Source organism: Canis lupus, chromosome 7 (assembly GCF_048164855.1).
Source record: "Canis lupus baileyi chromosome 7, mCanLup2.hap1, whole genome shotgun sequence".
NCBI classification, from domain to species: Eukaryota; Metazoa; Chordata; class Mammalia; order Carnivora; family Canidae; genus Canis; species Canis lupus.
This window is the reverse complement of record NC_132844.1, coordinates 48365979-48388186: the sequence shown is the minus strand read 5'-3', so window position 1 is coordinate 48388186 and position 22208 is coordinate 48365979. Positions and strand designations below refer to the sequence as shown.

The 22208-nt window shown below is 41.9% G+C and overlaps 2 protein-coding genes across 26 annotated transcripts in view; one reads left to right on the top strand and one right to left on the bottom strand.

The window, feature by feature from the left end:
* DST (dystonin) overlaps window positions 1-13108 on the bottom strand; it is a 480723-nt gene extending 467615 nt beyond the window's left edge. For 14 of the 19 annotated variants that reach the window (XM_072832497.1, XM_072832507.1, XM_072832502.1 and 11 more), the window contains exons 1-2: window positions 12913-13108; window positions 12259-12320 (exon numbers count right to left, since the gene is read on the bottom strand). In XM_072832497.1, the coding sequence (XP_072688598.1) occupies window positions 12259-12320; window positions 12913-13093 (243 nt within the window). In that variant the 5' untranslated portion in view covers window positions 13094-13108. The remainder of the gene's footprint in view (window positions 1-12258; window positions 12321-12912) is intronic. The other 5 variants (XM_072832500.1, XM_072832506.1, XM_072832503.1 and 2 more) reach the window with 1 other exon arrangement.
* BEND6 (BEN domain containing 6) overlaps window positions 12519-22208 on the top strand; it is a 59557-nt gene continuing 49867 nt past the window's right edge. For 2 of the 7 annotated variants that reach the window (XM_072832534.1, XM_072832531.1), the window contains exon 1: window positions 13839-13973. Coding sequence is in view for 1 of the 7 variants with exons in the window: in XM_072832537.1 (XP_072688638.1) it covers window positions 13613-13973 (361 nt within the window). In the remaining 6 variants the exon portion in view is untranslated. Of the gene's footprint in view, window positions 12732-13077; window positions 13095-13425; window positions 13974-22208 lie in introns of those variants that run through there. The other 5 variants (XM_072832535.1, XM_072832532.1, XM_072832537.1 and 2 more) reach the window with 5 other exon arrangements.

Sequence of the window (22208 nt, the reverse complement as noted above, 5' to 3'; positions counted from 1 at the left end):
AGAAAGTGCTGATAAGACTGAAAGCTAAGTAAGATTTAGGACCAGAGGTACTGATAAAGGCAGAAACTCAATAGGACCGCAAGATGAGGGGCACCTGGCTGGCTCAGTCAGGAGAGCATGTGGCTCTTGATCTTGGAGTTGTAAGTTCCAACCCCATGTGTGGAGTAGAGTTTACTTAAAAAAAAATTTTTTTTACGTTTTTTTTAAGTGCATGATGAGGTGCAGAGACAGGAGGTTGTGTATAGAGAGGTATTTCAAAATTCAAGATTTGAGAGTCAGAGAAGTTCTAAGAAATGATGAAATATGCACAGGATGGATAATTGAAGGGCTATAAATAAATACTTGTCCATTTCATCTTAGTTGTCAAGTCTTTTGGCATAAAATTGTAGAGAATATTCTCTCATTCTTTTAATGGCTGTGGGTTCTATAGTTACAAGTTCTCCTCCCTGTATCATGACAGTGTTTCTTTCTTGGTCTACCTAGACATTTAAACATTTTGTTGGTATTTTCAAAGAACCAATATTGGGTTTGTTAATTTTCTCTATTGTATGTGTTTTCTCTTCATCGATGTCTGCTTTTTATTATTTTCTTCCTTCTACTTACTTTGTGTTTACTTCACCCTACTTATCCCCTAGCTTCTTAAAGTTGAAAATTTGTTGGATTTAGATATTTCTTTTTTTCTATTATAAACAATTAAAGCTATATATTGTCCACTAAACACTGCTTTGGCTGCATCCCACTATTCTGATTTAAGATTTTGGTTTTTTTAAGTAATCTCCACAACCAACATAGAGCTTGAACTTACAACCAAGATCAAGAGTCACATGATCTACCAACTGAGCCAGCCAGGCACCCTTATTCCTTCCTTTAATTTCAATAATTTTTACTCCATGCATTTTAAGGCTCTGTAATTAGATATGTACACATTTATGGTTATGTCTCCTAGAACAATTAGCCCTTTTATCATAATGGAACATCCCTCTTTATATCTGTCTTCATATCTATTTCATCTGATATTAATATGGCCACTCTAATCTTCTTTTGATTATCATATGCATCACTTATCTTTTCCATCCATTCACTCTCAATCTAACCGGGTCTTTAAGTATACCTCTTATAAATAGCATACAGTCAAGTCTCTCTATGTATCCATTCTGATAATCTGTCTCTTAATCAGAGTGTTTAATACATTAATATTTAATGCAATTATAATATGGATTGAGGTCTACCGGTTTAGATTTTATTTTCCACCTCTCCTCTCTGATTTTCATTCCTTTGTTCCTTCATATCTTCCTTCTCTGGATCATTTGGGTATCTTTTAGAATTCAATTTGGGTTTATATATTGGCTTTGCATTATTTTTTATTAGTTACTCTGGGGATTAAAATGTGCATCTTTAACTTTTCATTCTACTTAGAGTTAATATACCACTTCATATAAAATATAAAAACGTTGCAATCATATATAGTGAGTCCACTTACTTCCCTGTACTTATCTACACTATAGTTGTATATATATATACACATCATACATCCCAGAAGACTATGTCATAATTTGTGCTCTAAACAATTATATGTATTTTCAAGAAATTAAAAGGAAGGAAATAGTATTATATATTTACCTCAACATATGATATTTCTGATGTTCTTTATTCAAATTTACCACCACGTTTCTCAAAACTAGTTGAACAGAGATTACCAAACCACATTTGGTTCTCACCTGGCATAATGCATAAACTACACGTTAAAACTGCCCTCATCTTTTCTCTTAAGATCGTGATGGTTAGGGACCCCTGGGTGGCTCAGTAGTAGGGCATCTGCTTCCGGCTCAGGGCATGATCCCAGAGTCCCGGGATCGAGTTCCACATTGGGCTTCCTGTATGAGCCTGCCTCTCCTCCCTCTGCCTATGTCTCTGCCTCTCTCTGTGTCTCTCATGAATGAATAAATAAAATCTTTTAAAATGAAAAAAAAAAAAAGAAAGGAAGGAAGAATAGCGTGCCTGGGAGCCTCAGTCTGTTAAGCTTCTGCCTTCACCTCAGGTCATGATCCTGGGGCCCTGGGATCTACCCCCACATTAGTCTTTCTGCTCAGCGGCAAGTCTGCTTCTCCCTCTCTCTCTCTCCCTCTGCGATCTCTCTCACTCTTGCTGTCTGTCAAATAAATAAATAAATAAATAATCTTTTTTAAAAATTAACTTAATAAATTTTTTAAAATAAAACATCAAGTATTCATTCATTTATCAAACATTTAACTGAGCTTTATTCTGTGCAAGACAGTGAGCTAAGAACTAGGGATTTGGACTACTTTCAAGATACAATCTTATACAAGAGATGAACAAAAAACTTAATTATCATCACGAAGAGAGAACTAAGAAAGTTTCCTGGAAGAAATGACCTGTGAATTAGGTTTTGAAGGAACGTCAGGAGTTAGCATTTTGTGCCTCAATATTTTTTGTTCCTGCTGGCAGTGGGTTGGCAATGAAAGGAATGGAAGAGAAAGAGAGGCCTTTTCAGTTGGAAATAACATGGACAAAAAAATAATAATCCTAAAAGGTCATGATCTTTCTGGAGTATTAAAAACGTGTTCAAATTGTCATACTAGAACTATCACTAGGACATCAGGATAGGGATCATTCTGATGTCATATCGTGAAAGTTAAACTTGGGGCACCTGGCTGGCTCAGGTGGTGGAGTGTGCACTCTTTTTTTTTTTTAAGATTTTACTTATTTATTCATCAGAGAAAGAGAGAGAGGCAGAGACACAGGCAGAGGGAGAAGCAGGCTCCATGGAGAGAGCCTGACATAGGACTCGATCCCAGGTCTTCAGGATCATACCCTGAGCCGAAGATGGCGCTAAACCGCTGAGCCACCCGGGCTGCCCTGGAGTGCGCACTCTTGATCTCAGGGTTGTAAGTTCAAGCCCCTCGTTGGGTGCAGAGATTACTTAAAAATAAAAATAAAACAAAGTTGATCTTGGAGGAAGTGGGAAGCCACTGAAGGATTTTAAGTAGGAGAGGAATACGGCTTACCCAACCCTTTCTCCCTTGACTACTTCTTCTACAGAAGCTACGAAAAATAAAAGCTCATATCCCAAGCTGCCCTTGCAGATGGCCTGCGACACAGTTCTGACCAGTGAAGTATAACAAGAAACCCAACTGGAAAGGCTACTGGCAAAAAGTTTGATTTCCTTTATTTTCCTTAAAGATTTTATTTATTTATTCATGAGAGACACAGAAAGGCAGAGACATAGGCAGAGGGAGAAGCGGGCTCCCTGTGGTGAGCCCAATGTGGGAGCTGATTCCCGGACTGTGGGATCATGACCTGAGCCAAAGGCAAATGCTCAACCACTGAGCCACCCAGGTGCCCCAAAATTTTGATTTCCTGATGAATATCCTTCCTTGGCTAGCTCTATTCCTTCCTCTGCTTCCTTCCTTGAATTTAAGCATGTCTGGAGCTGTGCCAGCCGTCCTACAGCCAAGAAGCTCAAGCAGAGCCTGCAGCATCTCTAGACTTCTTGCTATGAGAGAATATAAATCCCTGTTTATTAATAATCCATTTTTATGTTGGGGTTACTTGAATCTGAATGTCTCCTTGACCAATAAAAATGTTATGGGGCACTTTGGTGGCTCAGTTCATTGGGTGGCCAACTCTCAGCTCAGGTCTCGATCTTGGGGTTGTGAGTTCAAGCCCCATGCTGGGCTCCACGTCTGGCACAGAGACGACTTAAAAAAAAAGAATTGAGATCTTGGAATGATTCTTATTAAGTTAGTGTGTATGGATTGGAGATGAGGAAGCAGGCAGACTGCTCTGGAGGCTTATTAAAGGGTCTATACCAAGGTAACCATAATGGGTGTAGTACGGAAGACAGACTTCAGAGACATTTAAAAGGGGACAGGATGGACAGGAAGGGATCTGTCATATCTTCCAGATTCCTAGTTTGAGCAGCTGCAGAGGGTGGGGGTGAGGGTAGTGACACTCTCCAAACAGTGGCAGATAGAGTTTAGGACTGACAAGTTCAGTGTTCAGTCTGAGATGCCCTATGGTACCTCCATGTGAAAATGAGGGAAAAGCACTTGACTATCTGTATCTTGAGGTCAAGAGTGAAGTCTGAATTTGATATACAGATTTCTGAGTAATCATTATATGTGGGTAAATTAAAACACTAAGTATGGTTAGATCCTGCAAGTAGAGTTTAAATAGGGTGGGCAAAAATGAAGCCCCATACATCTTTTAAGAGAAAAAGTAGGTTAGTGGTTGCTTAGGGTTGGGGATGGAGAATGGAAGTGGGAGGGGGGAAGGAGGAGTGACTATTTACAGGTATGGTGTTCTTTTTGAGGGTAATAAAAATGTTCTAAAATTAAATTGTGTGATGGTTGCACAACCTTGCAGATATACTAAAACTGACTGAATTGTATATTTTAAATAGGTGAGCTGTACAGCATGTGAATTACAGCTCAATAAAGTTGTTTAAAAATATTAGGCCTAAGGCAGAACCATGGGAATATCAACATTTAGGTAGAAGGATCCAGTGCAGGAACAGAAGAAACCACGGCCATAAAATGGAGCAAAATTAAGAGTATTGTCCAAAAACTTGTCAGAAAAGTTTCAAAGAGGGATCAGCAGCCAACAGTGTCAATCAAATACAAGATATGTTGATTAAGTTAAAGACTGAAATACTTTATTTCACAATTTGGAAATCATTACTGATTAGTGATTTCTTTTTAAAGATTTTATTTATTTTTGTATGTGAGAGAGAGAACGAACATGAGCCAGGGAGAGGGGCAGAAGGAGAAGCAGACTCCCCTCTGAGCAGGGAGTCCAATGTGGAGCTCAATCCTAGGACCCCAAGAAGGGCAAAGGTACACGCTTAACCGACTAAGCCACCCAGGTGCCCAAGAGTGAGTGATTTTAAGTAGCAGTGGCAGAAGCCAGATTACACAAAGCTGAGGGAAAAAATGAGAGGTAAGGAACAGAACATGACAAAGAATCGTTCTCAGGAAACTTTCCCTGCCAGAAGAGCTGGTGGTATAGGGAGGTTTGTATTGTTTTGTTTTAAGATTTTAAAAGCTTATTTACTTATGAGAGACACAGAGAGGCAGAGACACAGGCAGAGGGAGAAGCAGGCTCCTTGCAGGGAGCCCAATGCGGGACTCAATCCCAGGACCCCAGGATCACACCCTGAGCTAAAGGCAGATGCTCAACCGCTGAGCCACCCAGGCATCCCTGTATTGTTTGCAAAAGACAGCACATAGCAACCATTCTGGAAAACAGTATGGAGGTTCTTCAAAAAGATGAAAATAGAGCTACCCTACAACCCAGCAATTGTACTACTAGGTATTTATCCAAAGGATACAAACATAGTAATTTGAAGGGGCCCAATGTTTATAGCAGCAGTGCCTATAATTGCCAAACTGTGGAAAAGGTCAAATATCCACTGAGGGATGAATGGATAAAGAAGATGTGGTATATACATACAATGGAATATTACTTAGCCATCCATCAAAAAGAATGAAATCTTGCCATTTGCAACAGCATGGATGGAACTAAAAGGTGTAATTCTAAGTGAAGTAAGTCCATCAAAGACTAATATCATATGATTTCACTCCTATGTGGAATTTAAGAAACAAACAGATGAACATAGGGTAAGGGAAGGAAAAATAAAATAAGAGGGAAACCGAAAGGGAGGCAAACCAGAGACTCTTAATTCTAGGGAATAAGCTGAGGGTTGCTGGAGGGGAGGTAAGTGGAGGGATGGGGTAACTGGGTAATGGGCATTAAGGAGGGCATTGGATGTCATGAGCACTGGGTATTGTATGCAACTGATGAATCACTGAATTCTACCTCTGAAACTAATAATATAGTATATGTTAATTAAATCAAGTTTAAATTTTTAAAAAAGATAACACATATGATGCTTATGTATTAGAGACAGGAGCCTGCAATGAGGGAGCAATAGACAATAAAAGAGGAAAGGATGATTCATGGAACAACATCTCCAAGAGTTGGTAAGAAGAGGAATTCACAACATAAGCATGAAATATTAGAATGGAGGACAGATGTGTTTTCTATTGCACTGAGAGGTAAGTTTGAAATACATTTAGTTTGTAGGGACAAAAAAGTTTAAACTGCTATTGCTTCATGGCACTGATGTTCTCTGTGAGTTAGGAGTGGCCAAGGGTGAGAGAGTAGGTTTGAGGATTTGAGGACACAAACACCTAGAATAACTTTCACGGGAGACAGATTTACAAGGAAGAAGTTTAAAAGCAGAGATATATTTTGATTACCTTAAAAAACTAATATGTTTCAAAGCTGATAAAAAAAAAACCATCTTGTTCATAACAAATTACCTGCAAATTTATTCTACTTTGCATTAGGATTTGTAATGACCACACTGAACACATGAGCAGGATGTCACAAATCCCTGGACATACGGGGTCTGAAGTCAAAATACAGCCCAATTATCCTTGAGCATTGGACCTGAAAAACATTGTATCCATGGTATTCTGAAAAACAAGCTATCGTGCAAATGCACAGCTTCAGGGCAACCAGAAAGGCCCAGATCCAGTCATTCTCCCACATCTCACCCTCTGCAGCAGTGGACATGACTCCCCATTCTTCTTAAGAATGAAAAAAGAGTTATCAGGCTGTTTCATTGTAGGTGCCAGAAAAGAAACCAAAAAATGATTTTTTTTTTTTTTGCTTCTCCTGAGAGGGATCATAGCAGTGACCTCCTAAAGTTTTCAAATGAAATAATGTTATGTCAAAGGCCTTTGCCAACTCTCAAGTAGTATACAAAATATATTTTTATTGTAGCTAGTACTCACTTATCCTTACCCTTTTTTCTACTCAATGTTGATATATCCTGAGCTCGGAAAACAATCATCTGCTTCCTAAATCTTTGCCTGTCTCATGTGTTCTGCTGGGGGGTTGGTCTCATTCCTTCTCTGTCTAGACAGATACTACCCAACATGCATGCTTCAGCATAAATATCACTGCCTCTTGGAAGGCTTTTCTGATCACCTCAGCTAGAAGCAGTCATTTCTTCACAACTATTCGAACCATTCCTTTTCTATACATAATTTGTTACTTGGTATTTTTATTAATTATATCCTCATCTTTACCTGCCTTAATCTCTCAGAAGGCAGGAATCATGTTTTACATGATGTCTTTTTAGCATGATACTTTGCCCATAGGACAAACATGGCTATTACTTCTGGAAGGTGCTTCAGTGATCATCTTCACGTTAGCAGTGAACACCAACTCTAAGTCTCAGAGACACAAGAGACTCGACCAAGATCTCACAGTTAGTGGCACAGCTGGAACCCAAAATCAGGATTCTGAACCTTATTCTTATAAACCTTTCATTAAACCAAGACCTATAATTAGCCTGGTTCTATTTTATAATCCAAATCTCAAAAAGAGTCATTCTTGAGACTTAAGAATACAAAGATTCAAACTCCTCTGGAAAAGCTCTTATTTCAACTTTCATCTAGATTGCATTTAATTGGCTTGGATTGCTTGGGGGGGGAAGTGGGTTTCTATTCTTCCTTGTTTTTTTATTTTCTTTTAGCATTCTGTTTTGTTGCCATGTATCTAAAGTAAAGATAAATTATATGGTAGTGGTAACTCTGGCATATTAAAGCTCTGTGAACAGGGTGAATTTATCTTTTATACAAATGTTATTAGCTGTACTTGTATATCTTGGCCTTTGATGCTCTTGCCACACTTGTGATTCATAGTTGGAAACAGGACAGCAGTTCAGTTACCATAACAGAAGAAACCAGCAACTATAACATTTCAGCACTGATACTGGAAATGACCTAGAAGTAATCGTCAAGGGCAGGGGCTATACCTCAGACCTTTTGTTAGCCCTACTATCTAACATCAGACTTTGTATGGAACAAAAAAGTAAATTCGTTTATTTTGAAAATAATTGAATGAAGCTAAATGAATACTGTATCATGGGTAGAGTTCAATTTATGACTGATTTAATTAATATAAATTAATTTAGACCTAGAATTTAACTCTAAGCAAAGAATTTATTTATTTATAAAGATAACACAACTATAAAAGAGAGCTAAATAATAAACTATCATTTTCTCTAATCCATTAAACTGGGTAATTCTCAATGAAATATACAGATTTAATAAGAAGCTATGAAATATAGTTATTTTGCTGACTATTCTTGCATGGTTTGGTAAAGGGACTCTCTGGGAATATAATGAGGCCAAGAGAGTTTGTGTGAAACATCCTTTCATCTAGGATAACTTGGATAATCACTGGAAAAGCCTAAAGGATTAATCTTTTCTAAGAGAAATGTCCACTAAAAATTCACTCGACTTAGCTCATCTCTTTCATTGAGAATGTTGGACATATTATTCTCTGAGCTATGAGTGACACAATTAAATACCACCAGGCAGACAAAATGTAGCCAGGGCATTCTTGTCTTAGCCCTTATCTTGCTATGTGACTCTTTGGGAACTGCTTAACCTGAGTTAACTCTTTTGGCTCCTTTACCTGAAACGGGAAGTGAAGATACTTACTCAAATCCTGATAGACATACAACACACTCTTCCCCCTGCTTATGTGAAACAAGGCTTCCCTTATTCCACTGAGCTGATGAATAGGGATCATTTAGCACTGTTCACTCGGGGGTATTCTCAAAGGGCATGATAATTGTCTTCACTGAAGTACTCCTAAGACTCTTTCTTGAAATCTAATGGTGCCTCAATTACCTATATCACTTTCTGAAATTCCCTTAAAATCAGGATTGTCACTGCCTGATTTTCACCACAGGAATCCAGGGTAACAGTCAACCATTGTGTAAAGTCACAGCATAAAACATAAATCCTCAGGAAAAGCACCCTTCTTAGATACCCAGATTGAACACCTGCTGTCTAAACTGGGTCCTACTTCAGTGTGAAGTCATTTCTCTTCATTAGCTATTTATGACAAAGAACAAAAAAACTATACAAGTTCTTTAAATTCATACACAAAACACATATTTCTATCTATCTAATTGGGTCCTTATAACTGGCAATGAATTGGGAGTTACAGTGTTCAGCCCTTGCTGGCTGGGTTACTATTTTCACATTCTCACATGCTCTTATTAAATTTTAGAGGACTATTAAAGCCAGTAAAGATGAATTTACAAGTATGTCAAAGTCAAAAGCATTGGTAGGCAGTTACAGTTACAAAATATCTTGTAAACAGCTATAGTATTTAGTTTTAGCTTCATGAGGAAGAAATTGCTGCATGTTGAAGAACTGTGTTTGTTATACACGTAGTGAAGAAAAACAAAGCTGGAGCTTCTCAGATGGAGAGATGTGACTTTCTTCACAAAGCAGAGTGGGTTCTGATGCCATGGTTCACCTCCCTGGACAAGTATCTCTCTAACTACCTGGAAAGGAACATCCTGAATTTTCCTGTCCAGTTGGACTCCTTCCTGGGTGTGTAGATAGCAGATGCAATATCCTCTGCCAATGAAAGCATCACAGGGCTAACAAACTCCTTCACATGTTCAAGGGCTTTCCCAAAGCTCTTTTACATTTCAAAATGAGTCAGCATATCCTAAACTCATTTTCCTCATTTGGCCACTATGGAAATGCTGAAAGTGAATTATCTACTTACTGAGATCAGAATGAGGAAGGCACTAGCTTCTTAGATCAATATGATTATGACTTGCCTAAAAATCAAAACATTTTCTTTGAGAAATATTTTGCAGCAGCTACTACTAAGAAACAACAAGAACATCCATTATGCTACTCAAATTCTAATTTTTTAAAACGCTAGAATCCAAAAAATTCGGAGATATTTCTCCAGGAGAAAATTCTTCAAGAAATAGCATTTTTATCAAAAGAGACGAAAAAGTAATTCCCAACGTTTTCCTCAAGGGAAGACATAAAAATATTTTACCACAAATAAAACAGTGAAGAAAATAGTGAAGAAATGTGACATCTTCATACAACACAGTCTCAGGATTTTCACTTACAAGATAAGTGAGTAGTTTATTCAAAGAAATTTGGTACAAAAAGAACACAGGTAACTCATCAAAAAATTAAGCTAATATTGTATTTAATTTCCCGAGAAAAAAAATTTTTTTTCCTTTTTTTTTTAAGTAGCTCTGCACCCAATGTGGGGCCCGGAACTCACAATCCTGAGATCGAGACCAGCATGCTCCACCGAGTGAGTCAGCGAGGCACACCAAAAAAAAAAAAATCTAACCAAATCCATTTTGTTACACTTAGTGACTTAATTTCTAACACAAACTCCAGGGCAATTTTTAAAAGCTAGAGATTCAGTAAATGTTGAATTCCAAGCAAAGTCCTGAGAATGTGCATTTTTCTTTGCTGCCCAACTCTGAGTTCTACTGAGCCAATTCTGGGAACTGGCACACACTGAGAAATTTTTCACTCATTCAATAAGTATTAATTAAGAACCCACTATATACCAGACAGTGGGGAGACAGCCCTAAACAAGAGAGACATGTTTCATGTCCTCAAGGAGCTCATAGGCTAGCAGATGAGACAAACACGAAGTATAGACAAGATGTCAAACTAGACTAGGAATTTTATGAAATGAGCCAAAGCTTTAAACAACTGCTTCTAGCTTTCCTAACCAAATGCAAGCTCAAGACAAATGCTTCACTCACAGATAACTACACAAGATAGTCCTACCTCATTTTTTTGGTTTGTGTGTTGGCTGAAATGCCTAATGGCTGATATGATAATCCATAAAAGGATTATTCTGATTCTATCACTTAACTGTATGGAGTTGGTAATCTCTTTTTAAAATCAAAGTCCTAAATTTTGATGTTTGCACTCTGACCATTATTTATTTTTTGTCACATCTAAATGGGTTTATTCTATTAATCAGATATCCAAAAATGTTTCATACCAGGCATGGTTCATGTTGTTTCCCATAAATCTCAATTAATTAGTTAAGACTTCAAATTGCACAAAGATTTTTATTTCCCAATTTTTTAATTCAATTTTTAAAATCAATTTTACAAGATGCAATGATAACTAGCTCCCCAGTACTAAATATTCTCTCTGAACTTAGTGTGGTTTTTTACATAGTTACTTGTAAATTCCCCTTCCACTATAGCCCTGCAGGGTACTACTGCTTCTATTTTTCAGATAGGGAAACTGGGGTGCTGAGAAGTTAACGTTTCCCAAAACCACACAACTAGGTAGTGTAAAGACAGGAAAGGAACCTCTTGATTATCTGACTAGTTATTCTCGTAAGTATCTTATATTGAGAACAGAGTTCTCACCCTTCAGAGTTCTACATGCGGGAGAATTACTCACTGTGCAACACTATAATGACGCTATAATAATGCAGTTAATGCTTTTAAGCCACCAGAGTCCATTAAAACATCTGATTAACTAGTGAAACAAAATGTGAAATAACTTCTCAGGTAAATGGCAAGGAAATGAAGGGTGTCTAACTATGAAGTCTTTGCTAAAATGAGGAAACCACATCAAGTATTGTTACCAGTAACCTCCAAGCCTGGCTGTGTGAAACTCTCCTAAAAAGAGAGAAAAATTATCTCACATTAAGTGGGGGGTTGGCCTGGAAACTCATAAAGGAATGCTGGGCCAGAGACAACCTGTGATTTTTGTTTTGTTCTACCTCCAGTGGGGCTCAGTCCAAGAGCAAGCGGCCCCAATCACTGCACCCACATCATCTGCTCACAGAGGCATGGTCCACACGCAGAGAGCAAAGACCAGCACACACCATCGGATAAAGCCAGATAACCACCATCACCTTGCAAAAATCATCGGATGGCCCCCAAAAAAACACGGACAGCTTTATGAGTTAACAGGAATGTAACCTTGAAAGACCATACGATGAAATGCATATGGATCAAGTCGCTGGGCACTAACTTCCTAAGACCTCTTTCTCCTCTTGTCTTCGGCTCTCCAAGGGAACAACCCCAGGCAGCTGACAGCACCGGGAGAGCTTCCCCGGGCAAACCCCAGACCGTAAAGGAAGCTGAGATCCACCCGGTGGCTAAGTTTCCTAAGGTCTGTAGCGCCTTTGGGGGCCGGGCCGTCTCTACCCCCTCTGGTCCAGCGGCTCCGCTACACCAGAGATTCGCCCACACCGTTCATTTGCTGGGCACCCGTGTTGGGGAATCGCTTAAAAATAAGCGTTCCTTTCGGCTTGGGGGCAGCATGCTCGCCCTTCAATGCCCTACTGGTTTCTTAACACGCATATGGTTAATATGGGTACTCAGGAAAGAGAACTTCTTCTGACCTTGAGCGTGCGCGCTAAATAAATTACCTCAGAACGAAAGTGGTGGGACCTCATAACAGCATCTAGGGAGAAAAGAGAAAAACGAGACTTCATTTAACTCCTTGTTCTTCGAGTTACTAATGACTTACGTGAGGGACAAGGGTCGGGAAGGCACGTCCCGGACTCCTTGAACGCGGCGGGGACACACCGTGGGGCGGGGAGGCTACTAGGCCACCGGTCCCTCGGGGGAGTTCTCCGCGAGAAGTTTCAGGGAAAGTTCTGGGAGAGTGCGGGAGCCCCGGCTCTCCCTGCCTTACTTTCTCACCCCTAAGCTCCAGCGATGGGTGGGCGAAGGGAGGATGCCGCAGCCCCGGATTCCGCTCCAGGGACCCTTGGGGCTCTAGCAAACTGACCCTCGGAATCTGCGTCGGTGCCTCCCCTCCCGGCCCCGGGCATCCCCGCGGTCGTCGCGGCCGTGCAGCCCGGGGGTCACGGTAAGGAGGCGAGGGCAAACAGGGGCAGAGGGGCGTTGCACGCAGAAGCGCCCCAGGCTGGCGGAGCGGGCAGTGATGGGGGCAGGGGCCGCCGCGCGGACGGGAGCGAGCCGCGCTTCGCTCTCCGAATTGGCTTAGACGTCCCTCCCAGCCCGAAGCACCCCGCCGCGGCGTGGCTCACCTCGGCTCCTGGAGCGACCCGAAAAGACCGATTTCATCGGATGCCTCCCCTTCTGGAGCCTGCGGTGCCAGCAGCAAAAGAAGACGATGGTGGCGATGGTGCCCAGCAGAAGCAACAAGAGGAAGAGGGCGCATTGGATGCTGTAGGGTCTCAGCAAGACGAGGAAAGCCGCGGCGATCATGGTGCGGGCGCGGCGGGGGCGGCTCGGCGGCGGGGCTGGAGGGCGGCGGCGCAGGCAGCCGCGCCGGGCGCTCCACGGAGCGGCGGGCACGGGCGAGCGCGGCTCGGCGCGTCAGGCCCGGCGCTCGCGGCCCCGCGCCCGGCCCAATGGCTGCGCAGCCCGCGCCGGCCGCGCTATGCGAGCGCTCCGGGGCTGCGGGGAGCGCTTGCCATGACTCAGCAGACGGCGACGAGGCAGCGACTGGGCGGCGGGGAGCCTCCCCCCTCCCTCCCCGGGCGCCCCCGCCCCCGTCCGCGCGCAGCCCCCGGGCGCAGCCCCGCCAGGGACGCGGCCGGCTGGGAGGAGGAGCAGCGCTGCCGCCGCGGCCACCCGGCTCCCGCGCATCGTCCCGCGGCCGCCGCCGGCCTCGGCATCCCAGAAGCGGGCGCACGTGCGTCGGGGCGGGGACGCGGCGCCCGGGCTGCAGCGGCGGAGGCCCGCGGGGGGCGGGAACGGGGCGCCGCGGCGGGGGCTCGCCTGATGACATCACGGCCGGGCTGCGGCAACGCGGGCGCGCGGACATGGCTGCGGCGGCTTCGGCGGCGGCGGCGGCGGCGGGCTGCGCCCGGGCCTGAGCGCCCAGCGCCCTCCCGCGGGGCCGCCCGCCAGTCCGCGCGGTCGGCGGGTGCCGGGACCCGCGCCTCTCCGCTCCCCGACGCCCGGGGGCCGCCACCTCTCCAGCCTCCCTGCGCCGATTGCGGGGGAGCCCGGCGACAGGGGGCGCCAAGGAGCCAGGGGGGAAACCGTGAGGCGCCGGCGGGAGAGCCTGCAGGCGGTGCTCCCCCCACCTCCACCTCCCCGCGCCCCGCCCCGAGGTTGGGGCTTTGGAGGATGCAGCCGGGTGAGCTATTGCTTGCGGGGGGGTTCCTCGCACGCCGAAGCGTGAACGCCGGGAAGGGCCTTCCCTGGGGATTGGGGTTCTCCAGGACACGGGAGGCCCAACCTCTCCAAGCCCCTCTACGGCGGGGGCGCTCCCCAGCGGGACGCCCCGTCTGCAGAGCTAAGCTGTTAACACCCCCACACGAGGTGCCAGTTTCTCGGCGGAGAAACGGGCACGTTAGACCCGCCTGCATCCACGCGTGTACCGTCAAACCTTGACTCATCGAAGTGCGTTCGAAGAGAGGCAATTTCAGGTTTGGGAACTGGCAGATGAAGGAAGTTGGAGATTGTCTTGTAAATATTTTGAGGGGAAATATTTTAGGGAGTGTGAGAAAATACGGCTCTGTCGCACTCAAACCGCACACATTCGCTCCTGCCCCCCTCCTCTTTCTTCATAACCAGCAAAAAAAAAAAAAAAAAAAAGTATATTGTTGGTGGCCAGGAGATCTTACAGTGGCCTCTGGTGCGGTGCCAACGCAGAAGGTGTGGCGGGAGCGCTGCAGTGTGCCTTTCTGCGGACAGCCACTGCCACCTGGCCCGGAAGCCGCTGCGGCTGCAGTCTGCGGCATGTGTTGGCCTTGGCCGGCCGGGTACTGTACCGCGTTATGCTGCTCCCGAGGCAATGCAGGCATTCCCCGGGGAGGGGGGGCGGGGAGAAGAGCTGGGTTTTGCTTGTTTCGTTTTATTTACCGGCATAAGGCAACTGCCATTATAGTGACCTAAAGTTGCACATTGTTGCATTTGTGGCTTCTAATAACTACGAGGTGGACTCTTGCTTTGGAATATTTAAGATACTGAAGAAATTGTCATAAGAAAAAGTAATCTGTAAAATTCTGAAAAGCATTTAAAGAATAGATGGCAATACTTAAGTTGGGTTTGCTTGTAGGATCTCAAAATCAGTATTGTTTTCTAACTATACAAAATCAACCGTACGACTCTGCATAAAAGCTTAACCACTGACGTTTTCAAGGCCTTGAATTATATTGCCATGTGTGACCGTTAAAGGAAACTCAAAAAGGCATTGCCTGCTGTGTTTCCTAAAGGCCAGATTCATAAATGTGGGAAGCCATGGATGAAATTTTCTTATGTACAGGTTGTTTCCTAAAGCAAAATAAACATTCAAGTTGTTGACATGTTGCATCATATTCCGTTGTTTCGGTCTGAAGATGCAAGGACCTTGCTTGCAGATACTGTATATGGTGAGAATGTTGAAAGTCAAAGAATAGGCTGCACTACAAGTCAGGATGGACTTCATAGGTCCCTGGCGCCCAGGGTCAGCCAGGTAGCACTGCATCATGTTCACATTGCTCAAAGGTCTCCTACTACTGCAGCCCACTGCAGTGAGAGACTGTATTCCTGTGCATTGTGCAGGAGTATTGAAGAGAATCCTGAGAGTTGGCAATGTGTGGCACATCAAGAAAGGAAGAATTATTTACTGCATTGACTCCCAGTGGCCTGGGAGAATAATTTAAAACAACAACAAAACTGAACTAACCTTCTACAAACATTGGCAGAAATAACTAATAGAATTTAGGAAGGTCATTTTTACTGTATACTTTCCCACTAACTAAAATTTGTGAGTGAGCTAAAATGGCCAAAATATCCTTGAAATGTGTCTAAGACCACAAACACGGCATAGTATCCAATTTGTTCCAAACTCTGCATTTTTAACAACAAAAAGCAACTAAATAGCAATTATAGTTTTCTGAGCTCTTACTTTAGCACAGTTGCTACCATCCTGTGTCTTGCTGCAGCCATTTATAAGTTTCAAGTACACGCAAGAACATCATTTATCTCCCTTGGCAGGCAAATGCCTTAACTGCTGTGCAGTAGAATTGTAGATTTTTTTTTTTTAAATGCATTAACGCCTACTCTTTACATCAGTTATCTCAAGGATACTAATAATAAGGAAACCAAATAATTGAAAGAATTTTTAGTATTTAGGTTCCATTGCTATTTTCTGATTTGTTACTAATTTATATTTCCATATCCAAATAATGGCAGGTTTTTAATTGCTTCTTTCTGTGTGTTTATGTGATGCTAATGCATTATGGAATTTAATAAATATTAAATCAACCAATCAATCCTTTTTGGAAGTTAATTTAGTAGAATTCCTATATTTTTCTTTCTGCTAAGTTTTTATTACAAAGAATAATTGACATTGTATCAAAGTCACAAAAAAGTTGAAGCTTGGCAGTAGGGATGGAGAAGGAAGGTCCTTGGTCAGATGTTTTATATGGGGCAGCCCCAGTGGCTCAGCGGTTTAGCACCGCCTTCAGGCATGGGTGTGACCCTGGAGACTGATGGTCGAGTCCCACGCCCAGCTCCCTGCATGGAGCCAGCTTCTCCCTCTGCCTGTGTCTCTGCCTCTTTCTCTCTCATGAATAAGTAAATAAAATCTTTTTTAAAAGGCAAATGTTTCATATGAAAAACAATAAAGATGGAAAAGGATAGATTAGTTTTTGACTTTTTATGACAGTGAGTTAGCATTATCATCCAAGGGAAGACAAATGAGTTTATAAAAATGGTGAAGAGTGTTTGGTATCAGGCATGTAGAAAATGATCCATCATGCAGCCCTTATTCCCTTTGGCTTCTCAACCAAATTGAGAATATACCTGAGGAACCAAAATGAGATTGAAATATTAACTTTTAAATAAATAAATAAATAAATAAATAAATAAATAAATAAATAAAAAACTTTATTCAGGGTAAATTCAGATTGAAGAACATGAGTTAGATTCAAGGTCAAAATGGGACATCTTATTGCTTTTCCCCTAAATCTGTGTACCACCCAGTCACAGCTGAAGAACTACAGGCAGTCCCAGCACCAGCGCACCAGGATACTACTTCTTTGCTGGAGACCAGAGGTTGTAAAGAGCCTGACACTCTCCCACCCACAGGGCTTGCCGCAGGATGGAGCAAGAGACAGGACCATATGTGAGAAGGGGACCTTTCATACATCAGCCCTACCCAATAGTGGCTGGAAGGCCCTCCCTGAATCCCCCATCACTGAGTTATTCACCTCCCAAAGTAAGAGTGAGTAAGGGGCTTTTAATACAAAGAAGCTGCAGTATTTCTCTAGAGATTGGAAGTTGTGGCACAAATTCCTAATTTATGGGTTGGAAAGAAAAGAAGGCTCCACCCTAATCCATGTAGTGACCAACTGAGAAAAAGAGAGGAAATGAAGATGACTCAAGCCTTGAGCTGGAATGGAAGGACAGTCCTGAAGGAAAATATGACAAGCTAAGTCTAATACCCATGGAGACAGAGGTGTTGGAAGGATATCTATATGTGAGATTACCCAGCAAGCCCATGGAAACATGGGTGGAGAGGTCAGAACCAGATATAGACTGGGTGTCACCAACATGAATTATTATTGAGGTCATGGAAATGGACAAAATGACTAAGGAAGAGAAACTACACGGAGAATTGGGGGCAGCCCCGGTGACTCAGCGGTTTAGCACCGCCTGCAGCCCAGGGTGTGTGATCCTGGAGACCCTGGATCGAGTCCCACGTCAGGCTTCCTGCATGAAACCTGCTTCTCCCTCTGCCTGTGTCTCTGCCTCTCTCTCTCTCCTCTGTGTATTCTCATGAATAAATAAATAAAATCTTAAAAAATAATAATAAAAAAAAAGAAACTACATGGAGAATTGGAATTGGAACTTTGGAGATGACTTCCATTTGTGGACTAGAGAAGGCCAGCAGAAAACAAGCCTATGGAAGCCCAAGTGGGAAGTGTTCCAGTGTAGTGGCTTACTAGAACAGAGGCACAAATGTAAGGTTAAGGTGTGCAAGGACTGAGGACCCGTGACTAGGAGACCTCTGGAAACCTTCCAGAAAGCTGATTCATCCTAGTGGGGAGGCTAAAACCAGACATTAACAGGTTGAAGAGAGAGTAGGAGGTGAAAACAGGAGAGAGCCTCTGTCCACAATCTTTGGAGAAATTTAACTCTAAAAGTTAAGTTCTAACTCTAAAAGCTAATTCATCTAAAAGAGATGAGTAGAACTGTGCTTAAAGCCTAAGTAATGGCTTTTCTGTTTTTTTTTTTGTTTTTTTTTAAATCAAGATAGGGTTACTTTAAGTTCCAGAGAGCTTGATAAAACCAGCAGTGGGAGAGAAATTAAGAGTTAAAGAGAGGAGAGAAGAGGGCATTCTTCTAGGCATTTATAGTTTAGCACTTTGTTTTTTAAGATTTTATTTATTCATGTGAGACACAGAGAACGAGGCAGAGACATAGGCAGAGGAAGAAGCAGGCTCCCCTGGGGGAGCCCAATGTGGGACTCGATCCCAGGACCCCGGGATCAGGCCCTGAGCTGAAGGCAGACGCTCAACCACTGAGCCACCCAGATACCCAGCTGTTTGTTTTAACATACCTGCAGTCCCCCAGATGGGTTCTTTCTGCTCTCCAGGGGCTTTTCATTATGCAGTTAACACTAACCCTGAGTAGTTAGGATGGCTTTCTGCCCATGGTCTCCTCCCCACCAACCCTGGCTACTAACCCTCAGACAGAATGATTTTTAGGGAAAGATAAGGAATACCTTGGAATATAGCCCAAATTATCTGTAAGCTTTTATTATAAACCTAAATGGAAATGAGTATATTTTCAAACTGGTAATTACACAATGACATTACATTGAAATATTATCCCCTTAAAAACAAAAAGTTTAGGTAAGAATGGTTTTAGCAATAATTTTTTTAAGATTTTATTTATTTATTCATGAGAGACACCGAGAGAGAGAGAGAGAGGCAGAGACATAGGCAGAGGAAGAAGCAGGCTCCATACAGGGAGCCCGATGTGGGACTTGACCCCAGAACTCCAGGATCATGCCCTGAGCCAAAGGCAGATGCTCAACTGCTGTGCCACCCAGGCATCCCAGCAATAAGTTTTTAGAAATAAATCCTACTGAGTTTCGGCTGGTAACCTTGGATGGATCACAATTGTCTTTTTAAATTTTGTTTTTTTTTTTTCAAGGAAAAATAATTATTATTTGCAAATATTATTTTCAGCAAATATTCCCTGTGAAAGGACTTTATATTCATTTTACCACAATAAAAACTTTTAAAACAACTTAAAGGCATATTTGTAAAAGAAAATACTTCAACTGAATTATTCCAAATCGTTCTTGTAACATTTTAGAAATTTTAGAGCTTAATTAGAATTTGTTGTGCTATGGGTTGTAGGATCCAGAATAATGCTGTTAAGGGTGGGGGGAAATGTTCTTTTTTATGAACATTACAGGCTTCTCAAAAATGTCTACTGAGTCTGAGAGTTTAAAAAAAAAAAGTCAATGTAATTGAATTCATCTACTCTATAATGCTTTACAGACAGTTTTTGGAAAGTAATCATTTATTATTCACTAGCAAATAGAATTCATTTATGTTGTTTCTAACAGAGTGTGAGATTAGTCATCCAGCAACAAACTGAGTCATTTGGCCAGAAAATTTACTCATAGTTGTATGAACTGCCAATGGAAAAACTGAGCTGTTCATAAATCAAATTATAAAGCTCTTAGAGTTATAAATCACTGAGCAGCATTGTTCATTATTATTCAGATAGTGGAAAATATTTCCACCATTTCTAAATGGGGCAATTTACAAAGCAAGTTTGAAAGCTAAAGTTAGTGCCTTCTAGTTCCAAGGTAAGGGTTACAAGCATTTATACATTCACAAATAAAAACGGGGGGAATAAGGTAGGAGGCTCATAGTTGCATAGTAAATATGAAATGAATAAAATCTTGACTAATGTCTATGAATGAAATTCCAAATTATCTTAATTTTTGAAATGACAGCAACATATTTTTCAAAGATTTTGTGATTTGTTTGAGAGAGAGAGAGAGAAATAGAGAGCACAAATGGGGAGGAGAGGGAGAAGCAGGGAGCCCTGTGTGGGGCTCGATCCCAGAACCCCAAGATCACCACCAGAGCCAAAAGCAGCTGCTTAACCAGCTGAACCACCCAGGTGCCCCAACAGCAACATTTAATAGCTAAATTATGTGCATTTCTTTTGTAGCACTTTTGCATTAAATATTTTGTGTCAATAGATTTATATGCTAATACATTAGCATGCTGAGAGCCTGAAAGAATAATGTCACCAAGGCAGCAGAGGTAGCAAGTATCCCAAGAACAGAGAACTTCAACAAGTAACTTATGATTAGCAAAGAATGTTTCAATAATTCCAAAGGTTACTGAATTCCAGAGGTTACTGAAATTATCCCAATGTAATGACATCCTATGGATCTATTATAGAAGAAAAGTACATCATAAAATGTCTTTGTTAACCCCCAAACACTTTTTGGAGTAAAAAAAGGGAAACAAACAGCAAACACACTAAATTAGAATATAGTGGAGTTTGTATTTCAATGAAGAAAGCCAAAAACCTAAAGCCTATTCTTGCTGTCCTATCTGTTGCTAGAGTTTTTAACCTGGAATTCATGAATGGAATTGTAGGGTCCAGAAATTATATATAAAAATATGGGTCTCTTTTGGGGAACAGAGTCCATAATTTCATTAGGTTCTTAAAGAGTTATTAAGAGAAAGAGAGAAGAAGGAAGGAAGAAAAAGGAGGAAGGAAAGGAAAGGGAAAGGAAAGGGAAAGGGAAAAGAAAGGAAAGGAAAGGAAAGAGAGGGAGAGAGAGAATTATCAGAAACCATACAGATTTATACAGATAACAAGGCTTCTGCAGTATCAAAAGATTTTCTCAATCCATCAACATTAGCAGCACCTAGGTACCTCCCCTGAGATTGAGAGAAGTGTCCCAGGATGAGCAGAGGAAACTCTCAACTCTAACCTATAAAAGTTCAAGGACATCTCCCAAACGCAGGTGAAAGCTGCGCATGCTGAGACTAATGAGAGGATGTACTGTGAGTTCTCTGTCCTCCCTCAACTTTGAACAGATTAGGAAAGAGACCAGCGAGTTCCCTAAGGTAACTTTCATTGAGATGTCAGTTCTAACCCTGAAAAGGAAGACTATGCTAACTATCTAGGACCACTTCCACAGACTTTTGTCATGGGAAGAAGCCCTTCTTCTTGGGCTTCTTCCCATGACAGATTCCTGACATGATTCCTGAGCTACCTTCAGGCCAGTTAAGTATCCCAATTTTACATCTATATATTTGAATGGATAAATCCATTCTGAGCTAAAAACACTGGTACTAAAATTTGATCTTGAGCCCAGAGTCTGCAAGGATCTCCATCGTCTTAAGACTTAAAAGAAAGGCAGAAGGACTTAATATCATGTTCCCCAAAACTACTCCTAGACATTCTGGTGAATGTAGCAATTACTCTTCCTAAATCTCACCTCAAACCACAGTCTATGAAGCTTTCCAACATTCATGCCTCTATGGAGACTGAAAACTGAGGTCCTCAGTCCCACCAGGATAATTCCTTTATCTGGTTTGGAGGACTGCCTGTCCATACCAAGTACTCAGCTCCATCCACCTGTATCTCTAATTTCCCATACTTGCCATACTTAAGAACCTTGACTCTACCCACCACCATATTTTCAGAACCCTAGGTCCCAGTGTCTTATCACTGTCATCCCATTCTGCCACACGATGAGGCTTATTTCACCATGTGACTTTCTCATTGCAGTAGGCAACCCAGTTTCCAGGGGTGTTCTGATCTCTCAGTTTGGCTGGTTCTATTTTCTCCAAATTCCCTTCTGACCGTCTAGGCTGTGAAGGGTTTAGTGGCACAAGATTCAAGCACCATGTTGGGTGTGGAGGCTACTTTAAAAAAAAAAATGAATAGCCCTAATAATTTGTCTTTATATTTTTAAGTAAGATTGTGGTTTGTCTAATATAGCATCATAGGCATCCAAGTTAAGTAACTATGTTTCTTTTTTTTAATTAACTATGTTTCTTAATGCCTCCCTGACCAAGGCAGTTTGTAAACACCCCCCAACACACACACACACATATACACATACTACCTGTTCCATCTCAGCTTGTATAAGAGGGATATGGGTCTTTTTCCTTTAGTTACTAATAAAAATACTATTAATAAACTAAATAAATAAAATAAATAGTAACTATGCTATTAATATACCTAACATATCAACTCATGTTGGAGGTACTGTTATTATTCACGGATGGGGAAACAGGTTCGGAAGTGTTACATAGTAAGTATTAGATCTGTGGTTAGGGATCCAGACAGCTTGACTGATTCTACGTCCTGTGTTTGTGTTTTGTTTGTT